The 15080-nt window shown below is 37.4% G+C and overlaps 2 protein-coding genes across 2 annotated transcripts; both read left to right on the top strand.

Moving 5' to 3' along the window:
• The first annotated feature begins 6995 nt into the window (after nt 1-6995).
• LOC116864854 (olfactory receptor 51A4-like) lies at nt 6996-7933 on the top strand. Its single transcript, XM_032852672.1, is given in 2 exon segments — nt 6996-7374; nt 7377-7933. Coding segments are annotated over 2 exon segments (936 nt in total).
• Nucleotides 7934-13796: 5863 nt separating this feature from the next.
• On the top strand, nt 13797-14750 carry LOC116864853 (olfactory receptor 51A7-like). Its single transcript, XM_032852671.1, has one exon. The coding sequence runs from the start codon at nt 13797-13799 to the stop codon at nt 14748-14750; it is 954 nt and encodes a 317-aa protein (XP_032708562.1).
• The last annotated feature ends 330 nt before the right edge of the window (nt 14751-15080 follow it).

Here is a 15080-nt window from a genome sequence, read left to right as displayed (position 1 = left end):
AGTAGATATTTGAACCAGCCTATCACCTTGGTCAGAATTGGCGCCTAAAAGGTGGTAAGGTATGCACCCCCCTACTGATTGGATGTCTCCACCTGGCCTGACCCCCCCTTGTATTTGGGCTTTGTTACCTGGGACTGGTTTCCGGGACTTGTTTTTAAGTAAGTCCCCTGGGGAAGGGGGGCAGGGACAGTTTAAGGGTTAAACAACAAAATGGCAGTTCAACTGGGGTGGGGCCGCTCTGGCTGAATAGGCCCTTACAGTATAATTATCAAAAAATAACCACAATAATAAGAGCAGCCAACTTCTACTAATTGTTAAATGTCACAAGCTATTTATATCAATTAGATCATTTAACCCTATTTTATGGATTAGGGAATTAAAACTCAGAGAGTTAAACAATTTTCCCAGATTTGGAGAGCTTTAACTGCCAAAACCTGCAATTTTTACCTACAAATATATACACACATACGTCCGTGCGTGCACATATACATCCATATACACAAACACACACATCTTTGTGTTATAAAAATTGCACATGCTTCACCAAACAGACTGACCACAGACTCTGAGAAAGCTCAGTGATGTGGCTCCAACCCTGTTCATGCATGGTCTCAGGCACTCCTGGCTGGCTAAGGATCTAGAAGGAATTATGCCTGTCCACAACCCTAGTAAAAGGGCCATGAACCATAAACATGACTGGACTCAGAAGCAGTCTTATAACCTGGCTCTAGCCCCACTCAACCAAAATCCCAGAGGCGGTCCTAACTGTCCAGGGACCTGGCAGAAAACCTTTACCTACCAAAACTAGTCTATAAAGACCAGAGGAGGTGACAGCTTCTTAAAATACACAGACACCAATGTAAGGCTACATGAATCATGAAAAATCAAGCAAACATGATACCAGCATAGGAAACCAGTAAAGCACCAGTAGCTAACCATAAAGAAATGAAGATCCATGAACTGCTTGAAAGAGAATTAAAAATAATCATCTTAAAGAAACTCAGTTAGCTATAAAAGAACACAGACAATTAAACAAAAGCAGTAAAATAATACAAGAACAAAAAGAAATTCACTAAAGAAATAGACACCATAAGAAAAGAATCAAAGAGAAATCCTGTGGCTGAAGAATACAATTACTGAGCTGAAAATTCAATAAAGAGCTTCAACAGCAGACTGTTTCTGACTCTGTGAGGGAATTCAAAGAGAAGTTATTTGAAATTATGCAATTAGAGGAACAAAAAGAAAAAGAAAAGTGTGAAAATAGTGGAAAAGTCCTGAAAGAGTTATACAACACTACAAAGAAGCAATATAGATACTATAAAAGTCCTAGGATGAAAGGGGCAGAAAGCTTTTTTAGATATAATGGCTGAACTTCTCAAATCTAAAAAAGTTACTGACATTCAGATTCATGAATCCCAAAGAACCATAAGTACATTAAACCCAAAGAAGTTTACATTGAGATACATTATAATTAAATTATCAAAAGTCAAACACAAAGAGAAAATTTTAAAACAGCAAGAAAAAATGAATTATTATTATTATTTTTTTTGAATTATTATTATACAAGACAGCCGCTATAAGATTATCAGATTTCTCACCATACAGGCTAGGAGAGAGTAGGAGCTTATATTCTAAGTACTGAGAGAGAGAGACAAGACAAAACTTCAAGCTAGAATGCTTTGTCCAGAAAATCTGTCCTTTAAGAATGAAAGAGAGGTAAAGACTTTCCCAAACAAGAACTAAGAGTTTGTCACCACTAAATCTGCCTTCTAAGAATTGTTTCAAGTTGTTCAAGTTGAAAAACTTCAAGTTGAAGTACAAGTTTTCCAAGTTGAAGTTTAAGTAGAAGTGATGAAGTTCTAGAATATACGTGAGGTTCTGTGAGGTGAGGTCCGGAGCCGATGACCAAGAAAGAATTCTTGTGACATCTTTGGTGCAAAATGGTTGTTTATTAAAGCACAGGGACAGGACCCCTGGGCAGGAAGAGCTGCTGTCCCTGGTTGTGAGGGATGACAGGTTATGTACCATGGGGGTAGGGGAAGTAAGGAAAAGGGAGGTTTCAATAAAACTTTCATATGCTAAAAGAGGACCTCCAAAGATACTGGATACCAGAGACCCTGCTACCAGAGGCCTTGCTGGGGTAAAGGTGGTTTTTCCCTTTTAGCAAGCCATTAACATTAAGATAGTTGGGACATTCTTAAAGAATGTCACATTTGTCCCACCCAGGAGTGGTGGGGGTAAGGGGGAGATTGCTAGGTGTCAGTCTTTTGCTTTGTCCTCAGCCAGCCTTCTGCTCCATCAGAAGAACTTCAAAGAGTTCTTCAATTTGAAAAAGAGGACATTAAACAAGTAAAAAAGTTAAGTAAAATACTTCACTAATCTTACATATAAAAAAACTCACTGCTGAAGATAAATATAAAGAGAAACAGAATACGGTAATGGTAGTGTATAAATCACTTTTAACACCAGAATACAAATTTAAGGACAAAAATAGTAAGAATAACTAATTCCACATTGGTTCTATTTCATTCTTTCCCCACAGGCTTTTAACCTCCTAGCACTCTCCAAATAAACTCTGCATCCAAATATTTACCTCAGTGTTTGATTCAAAGAGAACCCAGCCTAGACACTGTCACTAACAAAGACAAGTACCTGTGACCTAAGGGGAAAAACTATTTGCATACACATCACAATAGATGACTATATTCTTTAATATAAAAGGCACTCCCACAAACTAATAGAATTTTTTTTAAAGAGCATACTTGGCTGGCTTCTAAAAACAAATAAGAACACCAATATCATTTCTTTTACAAGGTACAAATTGCATTTATCAGCAGTAGCAAAACTGAATATGAAAACCTAATTATAGACACGAATATAAGGACATTGAAAAACAAAATGTGACACTCCTCCCAAAGAGGGGTCTGTATGTCTTCCACATAGACTCTGTAATTGCAGGTGACAGAAGAATCAATTTTGCTTGATGCAATGAGAGAGGTCTCCTAGGGCAAGTCTCCTAGGGCATTAAACATAAATGGCTAATTCATATGCATAATGGGAATTCAGCTGAACACTGCTTGAATTAATTCATTTAAGGACTTATTCCTTCTGGATAGTTTCCTGAGTTCTCATCCCCAGAGGCCTTTGTTATGCTAAAAGAGAAGCCTGGTAGAAGGACTGGAATCAGACTGTCCTGAATAACCTTGTGCCTAACAACCAGGATTGGGGTGGCTTCATCCTGCATTCATTTCCTTTTTAACCTTGAAGTATAAATGCAGTGGCCAACACCTTGGTAAGTACCTAAAAACCCTCATGATCTTATCAATCAATAACATTAAGATACGTACCATTTTCCCCTGGCAAGCTATCATGATTTTTCTGTTTAATGCCTGCTTCAGTTTTAGAATATGCTTAGCATCTGAAGCTGTTCCAAGGACACCATCCTGACTACATTAAACATCGCTCTACCTTTAACTTAAATAACATGACAAACAACCTTATTTAACAACTTCCATACAAATAGTAAACTTTATTTAAACTTCATCCTTTAAGGACATCTGTGTCTGTTCCTTAAACTGTATTTTTTACATTTTTGCAAAGCACAGAATTGGGTTGGGTAGGCCCTTCTGAGATGGAAATAACATACTGGAAATGTTCCTGCACAGTGTTTTATTTTCCTGCAGACTCTCTAAAAATGCTACACTTTAAGGCAAATAAAATGGCCCTTCCAGAGAGGTATGTATTGTTTTTAAATATATCATCTCATTGAATTTTTTTTTAAGATTTTATTTATTTATTTGACAGAAGGAGAGAGCACGCACACAAGCAGGGCAGTGGAAGAGGGAGAAGCAAGCTCCCCACTAAGCAGGGAGCCCAGTGTACAGCTGGGTCCCAGGACCCCTGGGATCATGACCTGAGCTGAAGGCAGATGCTTAACCCACTGAAACACCCAAGAGCCCCAGTATAGCATTTTCTAAAGATATATCTATATAGATATATGTATCTATATAGATATAGATATACACACACACACACACACATATATATAAGTTTTGGAGAAGTAGAGGTTGATAGTGAAGAATAAATAATGTGCTCATTGAAAAAGTTATTACTTCCTTTTTCTTAATTTATCAATAAATAATTTTTTATTACATTAAGAGAACTATATGTCAAAAAACAATTCCAAGTTTTCAACAACCTACGAAATTTGGGAGAAATATAATATCATTTATTATATAATCCAAAACTTCGTATGCATTTCTCTAATTGTCTATCTTCTAAACATCTCATTTTTGAGGGGAATAAATGTCACTAAAATGTTTACAGTCAACCCAAAGATGGAAGTAGTTTGGGCAGAGGAAAGTACATATAAGAAATTGGAGGTGGGGTTCAGTCCAGAAAATCCATCCAGAAGGCAATGAAAGTTTAAGAAGCAAAACAACCCAGAAAGAACTGAGGGTGGATTACAGTGATTGATGTTTGAGATCGTAGAATAGACAAATTGCAGAAAAGAAATAGTTAAGAAAAAAAAAAGAAAACATGAGTTTTTGAGTTTTACATCATGACACAATAATGACAAAATGGTTGAAGATGTACATAAAGATAAGAATGGAAGTACTGGGGTGCCTGGGTGGCTCAGTGGGTTAAAGCCTCTGCCTTCGGCTCAGGTCATGATCTCAGGGTCCCGGGATCGAGCCCCACATCGGGCTCTCTGCTCAGTGAGGAGCCTGCTTCCTCTTCTCTCTCTCTCTGCCTGCCTCTCTGCTTATTTGTGATCTCCCTCTGTCAAATAAATAAATAAAATCTTAAAAAAAAAAAAAAAAAAACAAAGAATGTAAGTACTAAGAAATGGCCTAAATAGTTCAGATCTGAGAGACATTTTGAAATTCCTCAGGACAAAGATTGATGAAGAAGCCTGCAATTAGCTCTAGTGTGTTATTAAATAAATTAGATTAGCTCATTATTTCCAAAAAGCACATGATCAAACTATTCTAAAAAAAAATCAACTTTTCCTGAACATAAGATCTAATAGGTTATATTTTTTAAGCTGTATTGAAGTTTTGATGGAGAATTTTTTTCAACATGTGGTAAGCTGTATCAGGTATGTCAATTTGTACTTTATGCCAAACATGCAGTAATAATAAATAAAATATAAATATAATAAAAAGATGGTTGTCATGCTCCTTAGATAGACAAATAGATAGAAAATACATGATAGATAGATAACAGATACTTAGATGATGAGGATAGATAGATAATGAGATGCCCTGTAAAAACATATAATTGTGTTGAAGTTGAATCCACAGACCTATGTGGCTGCTGGTCTAGAAGCATATGGGTGATTGGCAGCTCAGCACCTGCATGGGACTCAGCATGATAGCGCTCTGTATTTGACAAGGGACCAATATAAGTTACCCTGCTTGGTACATGAAGCTGTTAATCCATATGGGGAGTGGAAATAGGTGTTGTCACAACCCAAGTCTACTCCCCATAACAAGCCAAGTCTTGAGATAGTTGGTGAGTGTTGGTGGGTGGGAATGGGAAGGGCAAAACTGTACTCAGCTCTCATTTGGAGCAATATCCTTTTACCATTATAAAAAGAACATTTGACAAACAAGGAAGGAAGGGTCAACCACTACATCTAATCATGGGGCATAAACAAAATAAATCATCAAATGAACAAGGAAATTTTCACTCAAGTTGAGATTACAAGTAAAATTCTAAAACATATATGAAGACTAACACTGATAAAGAAACTACAATTTCAATACTCACTGATGAAAAAAGAAAAATTAAAACAATTTAAAAGGAGTTTTGAAGCAAGCATGCTTAAGATCCTCAAAACTTGAAGGCAGCATAATAACAATAAAATTAATGAAAAATTATGAGGGCATAGGTAGATATAAATTGAAAATAAAAATATAAATTGGAAAGGAAAAATAGAGTAATGAAATAAAACTCAGTAGTAGAATACATTTCAGACCAGCCACAAATGAAAACAGAATTAGTAAATAAGAGTACTACTGAAGAATGCATCAAAATTCAACAACAACAACAACAAAAAAGCAACAAAAATAAATGAAGAGTTTGAAGTTATGAAGTAATCTAACTAGGAAGTTAAATTGAGAAGGTTCAACATGTTCTAGCTAGATAAATTGGTTAATAGGCAATGTCGAAAATTATAATGGCAGAAGATATTCAAAATTTTAAAAAAATACATAACTTTTCAGATTTAAAATGTTACAAGCAGAGTAAGTTCATTATGATCTCCACCTGTGTATTGCATGCGGCACTGCAGAACATCAGTGATAATAAGAAGAGCCTAAAGACAAGAGAAGAAGATCCTAAGAAAAGGGAATGAGAGAACATGTGCCAGCAAGATATAGATGCACACGAGGAAGTCAGTTGAGGAGTGTCTACTGAAGGATTTCTTTACAGAAGTGCATACATGGTTAAGGGGGCAAAAGAAGATGATGAGGCACTCAGGGATCATGGTAGGAAAGGAGGATACAAAAAGAGAATGGCCGGCACAGACAGGATCGTATGGGCTTCTATAACAAAAATCTGCAGTATTCCTCTATTGTCTCTGAATTTTATGTAAATTAATTGAAATTTTAACAGTATGTAAGTTATAATATTTACATTAAAATATTTACATTAAAAAGTGAAAGTATCAAGTTCTCAAATTGGAAAAGTTCTCACATGTATAATTATCTTAATTGACAAATCAGCCCTTTTATAGAACTTATACCTATTATAACTTGTATCTGTTATAAGATTCCATTTTGATATGAATTTGTTTTCCTTTTCTCTCAGTTTTTGTTTTCAGTTGGATATTGATGACTTCTTTCCCTATCTTTCTCCATTTAGGCTTATAATTAAGAATTATGTGCATATCACTTGGATTCATAAAGATCTCTATGACTGCAACTGGATAGAGTCAGGCGTCTGAGCCTCTCCCAAGCCTTTCATCTTGATTCCCTCATCTACCAGGCATGTCCACCTTCAACACCTCTGAAATTGAAATCTCTACCTTCTACTTGATTGGGATCCCAGGGATGGCACGTGCCAACATTTGGGTCTCCATCCCTATTTGCTTCATGTACCTCATTGCCATCCTGGGGAACTGTACCATTCTGATTTTCATAAAATCAGAGCCATCTTTGCATGAACCCATGTACTACTTTCTTTCCATATTGGCTCTCTCTGACCTAGGACTGTCCCTCTCTACTCTCCCTACCATGATAAGGATATTCTTGTTCAATGCTCCAGGAATTTCCCCCGATGCCTGCTTTGCCCAGGAGGTTTTCGTTCATAAATTCTCAGCTATGGAGTCAGCAATTCTTCTCATCATGTCCCTTGATCGCTTTATTGCCATCGCCCCCCTCAGAGATACACCTCAATCCTGACCAGTGCCAGAGTCACCAAAATTGGACTTGCTTTTTCTTTGAAAAATGTTTTGTTGATCCTCCCTTACCCTTTCACTCTAAAACATCTAAGATACTGTAAGAACTTCCTTTCCCATTCCTACTGCCTCCATCAGGATGTCATGAAGCTGGCCTGCTCTGACAACAAGATCTATGTCATCTATGGCTTATTTGTGGCTGTCACAGGCATCCTAGACTTAACATTTATTTTCATATCCTACATGATGATACTGAAAGCTGTATTGAGCATAGCATTACAGAAGCAAAGGCTCAAGGTCCTCTATATCTGTGTTTCCCCCATCTGTGCTGTGCTAATTTTCTATGTTCCCATTATCTCCCTAGCTGTTATCTACCGCTTTGCCAAACATAGGCCCCCAATCATTAAGATCCTCATGGCTGTTGTTTTCCTATTGGTACCACCATTGATGAACCCCATTGTATATGGTGTGAAAAGCCAGCAGATAAGAAATACAGTTTTAGGGAAGCTGTGTCAGAAACATAGCTGACAGGGATTCTAGACCACATTGAAAACTCAATAAGTACATGACACAGAATAAGCAGAACAAATCAGTAAGGAATCACACCATATATTAATTGCTTTACAATATCATCTTTCAACACGCTTACTAAGATTGAAGAATCAGTCTTACAAATATATTGGTTTAGGATTTCGGATTAGGGCTCATAAATAAACATAAAATGTATTCTAATGTTCCATTTTCACCCAGCTTGCTTTAACCAGCCTTATGAGCATAATATATGCTTACCATTATCGTACTTAAAGTTATTCTATACATTTACTTGAGAATTAACAGTGTACATTTACATGGATATTGATCAGAAATGATAGAGGATTTCCTCTTCATTTAAAGTAGCCCTCTTTAACTCATAGTTTTCACTTTTATGAAATATGCTTATGCTCTCAGGAATGAAAATTGAAATGGGCAGGAATATGTACATGTATGAGACCAATAAAACAAACAAATATACACCTATGCAGAGTTTACAAAAACATAAGAGAATTTAAGTCATTTGCCCATTTCATTTATTTCAATATTTCCTTCTTGAGCATTAAAATATCACTGTCTATGTTATGCAGGATAGAAAGTTTCCTGTCTTCCAGGTTTCTATGGGAGTTCTACCTAATGCCATTAACTCATTATACTGTATATGATTTGTCTTTCTCCCATGCAAGAATGTAAACCCTGATTAAGACTAATTTTCAAAAAAGGTAAAATTACAGCTCTCTCAAAGACATAAAATGAACAGCCATTAGAGATCTATTTAATTCATCATTTTTTGTAGTCTCGACGCCCAGCATGGAGCTCAGAGTGGGGCTTGAACTCATAACCCTGAGGTCATTACCTGAACTGAGATCAAGAGTTGGATACTTAACCAACTGAGCCATCCAGGGGCCCCAAATTAAACTCACTTTTAATGAAAGAACCAGGCAAATGATACAGCCAGTTCAAAGGAGACCCCGTATAAAAGATACCTTTATAGACAGGAATATTGACATTAATTTGCAAATGAGTGCAGTCTCTTCTACTTCGTGGGACACATGCCTATTGACCATCTATCAGATAGAATTTATTTACAGGTCTACTTACATGAAATACTTGGGTTGCTATTAGTATCTAAAACTTTCAGAGTTGGAAAATAGCTCAAAGGGATTGAAAACTCCAAGTCCCAATACTCAGAATCAAATAACCCATAAGAATGTGTTCTAAACAATGTAGTTTTCCACTGAAACACAGATTTTCCCCTACAGTCTCCCCCATTTTAAATAAAGTACAATTTCAAAGAAAGATTATTCTTGATCACAAAATAAGGTTTTCACTCAATTTTACCTCATTATTTACACAGATGCAAAAAGAATGGTAATATACCAAATGAGCCTTCTGAAGTTTTCAGTGCTGGAGATTTCTATACAGAATCAGATTGGATATTCAAAAGCTGCTACCACATGCTATATCCAGGATAGGGAGTTACAACTAAGAAATCGTCTTCATCAAATTATTGCATCAGGTATATATACATTTGGGCAATATATTCTTTTCTCAGACTCCCCAAAACATGCCAGGATCCTGGTCTGCCATGGATGTGACCTCCCTTGCCAGCTTTAAGAGCTATGCCTATATGTTAAGAAACAGGCTAATTTACCTCACAGGTAAATTGTCAGCACGTATTTTATACATTCAATTATAGTTCCCTAAAAGTCACTAGTCATACCTGATTAAATGAGCAACATTTTCAAGTTTGACATTCTAGGAAAGGCCTTGGTTGCAACCAATTCTTCAAAGTATATCCTAGGTAAAGAGAAGACAGGTTCTTTCGGACCTAAGCAAGTACAAATTGTCATGAAAAAAAACACATTTAGGGTGCCTGGGTGGCTCAGTCTATTGAGTGTCTGCCTTTGGCTCAGGTCATGATCTCAGGATCCTGGGACCCAGCCCCACATCCAGCTCCCTGCTCGGCAGGCAGCCTGCTTCTCCCTTTTCCTCTGCCTGTCATTCCCCTTGCTAGTGCTCTTTCTCTCTCTCTCTCTCTCTCTCTCTGTGAAATGAATAAATAAAATATTTTAAAAAAAAAAGAAACACACTAAATGGGAATTGCTGAACTCTGAGTATTCAATGACAATCAGCTACAACATCAAAATGTTTCATTTTACAAAAGCAGAATCTACTGGATTAGATTGATTGGAAATATCTTAAAGAAAAATCCTCTTTATTCAGAAAATAGAACATAAGATAACATCAACAATATTCCAAACAAACATACTAGGATGTTAACCATTAGTTCATTCAGTCATATGCATTTAATTTTTGTTTCTTTGGATCTTGGGCTAACTGTCTCATGAAGATATCATCTATTGACTGAAAACAGTCCTGGAAATCACCACTCAACCCACTGGAATCATCTGGAAGTTACCTAATCGTCTATTCTTTGAAGTTTGAAGTACTTGGTGCCGGCCTTTTCCACAAGCACAAGCTCTGGCTGGGTCCTTTTCTACTAAAGACAAAATTCTGGCCTGTTGCTAATTGCACAGCTTTCATGAATGCATCAAACAAAAAACTGTAAGGACATATTTAACAAGAGACTTCCATTAAGGCTAAACAACAACCTTATTGTTTAACCCTTAAACTGTCCCTGCTCCCCTTCCCCCAGGGGACTTACTAACAAACAAGTCCCGGAAACCAGCCCCAGGTAACAAAGCTCAAATACAAGGGTGGGTCAGGCCAAGTGGAGACATCAGATCAGTGGGGGGATGCGTACTGTCTCCCTAGTTACCAAGGAGTATGGGCCCCACCCCTTGGGGCACCTTTTGGGCACCAATTCTGACCAAGGTGATAGGCTGGTTCAAATGTCTACTAGGGTAAATTGTAATTCAATTGGTCACCTAGCATGACTGTGCAGCTTTCTTTATGTATTACAGTTTCATTGGCCATCTGTGCATGGCCAGGCCCAACCGCATGGCCTTTGCCCTTAAAAGCTAGTCTGTGAAACAAAGAAAGGTCACCCTCTCTTATAAGAGGTGCGTCCTCGAATGTTCTGTCTGATTCTTGATGCTTGGCATGGAATAAAGCTTTGTTTAACCTTCGCTTTACATCAGTCTTGCTCCTTTAATCACAGACCCATTTTGGGGGGGACTTAACAAAGCATCTATCGTTTTAAGATCTTGAAGCTAAAGTAAAAGTGTTACATTAATCTTGAAATGGCCATTGTTAATTTTACTTACACTATTCAAATATAAAATTCTAATGAAAGTTCATAACACATATAATGCAACTGACAAGTAAATTTGGTTGTTTTCCATAACATGTAAAACAAGATAATAAAACAATTACCAAAAAAAGTTTAAAAAAAATCTTTAAGGATGGTGATATATCCTATACATAAGGAAAGTGAATGTTCTATCTATTGTATACAAATCAATAACTATAATTTTTATAGTGAAAACAATACTGACATATAGCATAGTAATCATGGGAAATAACTTATCCTTATACCATGGATATCAAGGAAAGAGATTCAGTGAATCTGGAGTAGGCCTAGAAATCTCTATGCTTATAAAATTCCAAAGTGAAGCCTGAGTGCAGTTGAAACCTACCATATTTCTGCAACCCTCAGTTTGTTGCAGCAAAAGAGATAGGTGGGGGGATGGGATAACTTGGCAATAGGCATTGAGGAGGGCAAGGGAATTGATAAGCACTGGGTAACCAAAGAATCATTGAGCATAAAAACTGATGATTTATATGATAATATAAAAAACTGATACACTAATTGAATTTAAATAAATAAATAAATAAAATGCATATCCACTTTCTTAAAGAAAATCTACCATCTTTGTAAATGCTAGATGAAAATTAAATTTTCAGACATTTGTCAATTTGTAGAAGGAAACAAGTGTAAGCTTAAGAGAGTAAAGTTCACTGGAAGAGACAGTGGTTGTCACACACTGTGAGATTATTCCCATAAAGCTCTTGATCTTTGAAGACAAGAGCGTATTCTGCCAGAGGAAGCAAAGAAGGCTTAAGGGGTGTTTTGCTCAGAGGATTGGTTCTTCTCATTTACAAGGGGTTGAATGACTCTCCTGGGCTACAGTCCTCTTTGAGGTTTCACCTACAGGGAGTTTTCTTTTTCTCTGGGTATAGCCTGGTGAGCTAAAACCCTCAATGTTCTCTGGGCCAACAGGAAAGAAACAGGGAGGCAGGACTAGACTCTGCAGGTCAAGATAGACTGTTGTGCCTACCTAGGGGTGAAATTCTGGGGACTACATGCCATCTCCATTTCCTCCTTACCCTGACATGTGGCTCCAACAACTTATCAACTTACTGGTAAGCTTCCAGATGTTCATAGCTACCAGTTGCCTTTGCACCAGCTCAAGCAAAAAAATTCACACAGTATCGGCCTGGTTGTGGTTGCTGAGTGGTTAGGATGGATGCCATTACTCTAGCCCTCTAAAAAGCCCAGCAATTCCGTAAATGCATGGGATTAGTCCAGAGTCCTGCTAAATGATAACAGTCAGTCAAGTGCTAGGCCAGAATCACGGACCAAGCACAGAGAAATTCAAAGCCAGGTGTTTGAACCTGGCTGGGCCTGGGGTGGTATGTTTGCTGAATGGTTGAGTTATTGGTGTGCAGACATGAGAGACCTCTGAGTTTGCAGAGGGCATTAGTAAGGAGGCAAGAAGGATCACAGGGAGTTACTTTCTCCATAGTCTGTCCTAACTCTGCATCCTTCTTCATAGTTTTAAATATCTGCTTTACATTTTCATTCTCATGATGAATAGAAAGCAGTCTTATGATTCTAACAAAAAACTATGAGTCCATGGATTTTAAGTAATGGTGTGAAGATGAGTTTTTGTATAAATCTCATTTAATCATTTAATTTGTAAATAGTGGCCTCCATATTGAGGGTATAACTTTTCATTCATTTAGTTGTGTCAGTGTGCATCAAATTATATCTTCTTATATACAATCCTATGAAGCCAGAAAAGAGGACAAAGAACATCAATGATATCACAGAGCATACAACCTCAATTGACAAAAACTTAGTACCTAAGTTTTCTTCTAAGACTTTCATTGTTTTAACTATTTTTTCTTTCAGCTCCATAATATATTTTTAGATAATTTTTATGCAACATATAAGATACGAGTCTACCTTCATTCTTTCAGGATGTGGCTATTAAGCCTTGCTAGCCCCATTTTTTGAAAGAATGTTGTTTTTAAAAATTAATACTATTAAATAACTACAAATGCAATTGTATTAAGTGATGTCCTTCTTTGAGCCTGTATTCTTCCAAACAGTCTTCAAACTAAAAAGCTGGACTATCTTTTAAAAAGTTGCTATAAGAAACAGAGGTTGTGAAATTTACTGCTTCCTTCGTGCATGATGAGCTCAGAAAAATCATTTAAAATATCTATCTGCTGGCAATTAATTGTGTAGATTAACATGCATTCCTGTTTCTCTTGATATCCTATCTATATGGGTCATGCTATTACTCCTAATGATATAGTTTAAAATATATTGTTTTAATCTAAGAATTCTTTTATTATTATTATTATTTTCTTATTTGACAGAGAGAGTGAGATCACAAATAGGCAGAGAGGCAGGCAGAGAGAAAGGGGGAAGCAGGCTCGCTGCTGAGCAGAGAGCCCGATGTGGGGCTCAATCCCAGGACCCTGGGATTATGACCTGAGCCGAAGGCAGAGGCTTAACCCACTGAGCCACCCAGGCGCCCCTAGTCTGAGAATTCTTATACAAAAAAGCTGCAATCCCAAGATTTATACCAGTGTTTAAAGCATACACTGAACTAATCTATTCATGCCATATCCTGATGCCCTCACATTCCTATACACAAATTAAATGATCTCCTCATATTCATTCCTTAATACCTCGGAAGTGGGAATCTCTACCTTCTTTCTCATTGGGATTCCAGGGATGGAGCATGCTCACATTTGGGTCTCCATCCCCATTTGCTTCATGTACCTCCTTGCTATCTTGGGGAACTGCACCATCCTCTTTTTCATAAAAACAGAGACCTCTCTGCATGAGCCTATGTATTATTTTCTCTCCATGCTAGCATTTTCTGACCTAGAGCTGTCTATCTCCTCCCTTCCAACCATGCTGAGAATCTTCTTATTCAATGCCACTGGAATTTCTCCTGATGCCTGCTTTGCCCAAGAGTTCTTCATTCATGGATTCTCAGCTATGGAGTCATCAGTACTTTTCGTCATGTCCACCGATCGCTTGATAGCCATCTACAGTCCTCTCAGATACATCTCCATCCTGACCAGTGCCAGAGTCACTAAAATTGGCCTCTTATTTGCTGCATTATGTATTATGTTTGTTCTCCCTTTCCCCTTTCTTCTAAAGAGACTGAAATTCTGTAGGAAAATCCTTCTATCCCACTCCTATTGCCTCCACCAGGATGTCGTGAAGCTGGCCTGTTCTGACAACAAGGTCAATGTCATCTATGGACTGTTTGTAGCTCTTACATCTTTATTGTACTTCGTATGCATTTCTGTATCTTACATGTTGATCTTAAAAATTGTTCTGGGCATTGCCTCACATAAAGGCCGCCTCAAGGTCCTCAACACTTGCATCTCCCATATCTGTGCTGTGTTCATCTTCTATGTGCCTATTGTCACCTTGGCCACCCTTCACCGCTTTGCCAAAAATGTTTCCTCAGTTGTTAGAGTTGTCATAGCTGATATCTTCCTTCTTGTTCCCCCTCTAATGAATCCCATTGTGTACTCTCTGAAGAGTCAGCAGATTAGAAATCTGATCCAGGCAAAACTATGTGAGAAACAATGTTGACGAGCAATTTCTGTCACAATGAAAGCTCAACTCAGCAGTTTTGGAACAGCTATAGAAACCTGAAGATGGTAATGACAGGAAAGAGACTGAACACAAAGAGACACACTGCTTGTACTCAGTGGACCCAGCAAATATCTAGCTATTGATTTAATTAAACAGCAACACAATCTAGAGTAGATGTTTTAGGTGTCAGGATTGGGGTTCTTATCTTCCTGTAGCTAAGTGTCCCATCTCCTTTCTGATTTTTATCTCTCTGTACAACCAGCTGACTATCAATCTTAGCCATACAGGAGCAGTCCTAATTAGATTTAAAAGATTTTTAAAATATCG

This window comes from Lontra canadensis, unplaced genomic scaffold (assembly GCF_010015895.1).
Source record: "Lontra canadensis isolate GAN:19392208 unplaced genomic scaffold, GSC_riverotter_1.0 scaffold7, whole genome shotgun sequence".
Classification (NCBI taxonomy): domain Eukaryota; kingdom Metazoa; phylum Chordata; class Mammalia; order Carnivora; family Mustelidae; genus Lontra; species Lontra canadensis.
Note: the sequence above shows the minus strand (reverse complement) of the source record. Positions and strands in the feature narration are given on the sequence as shown.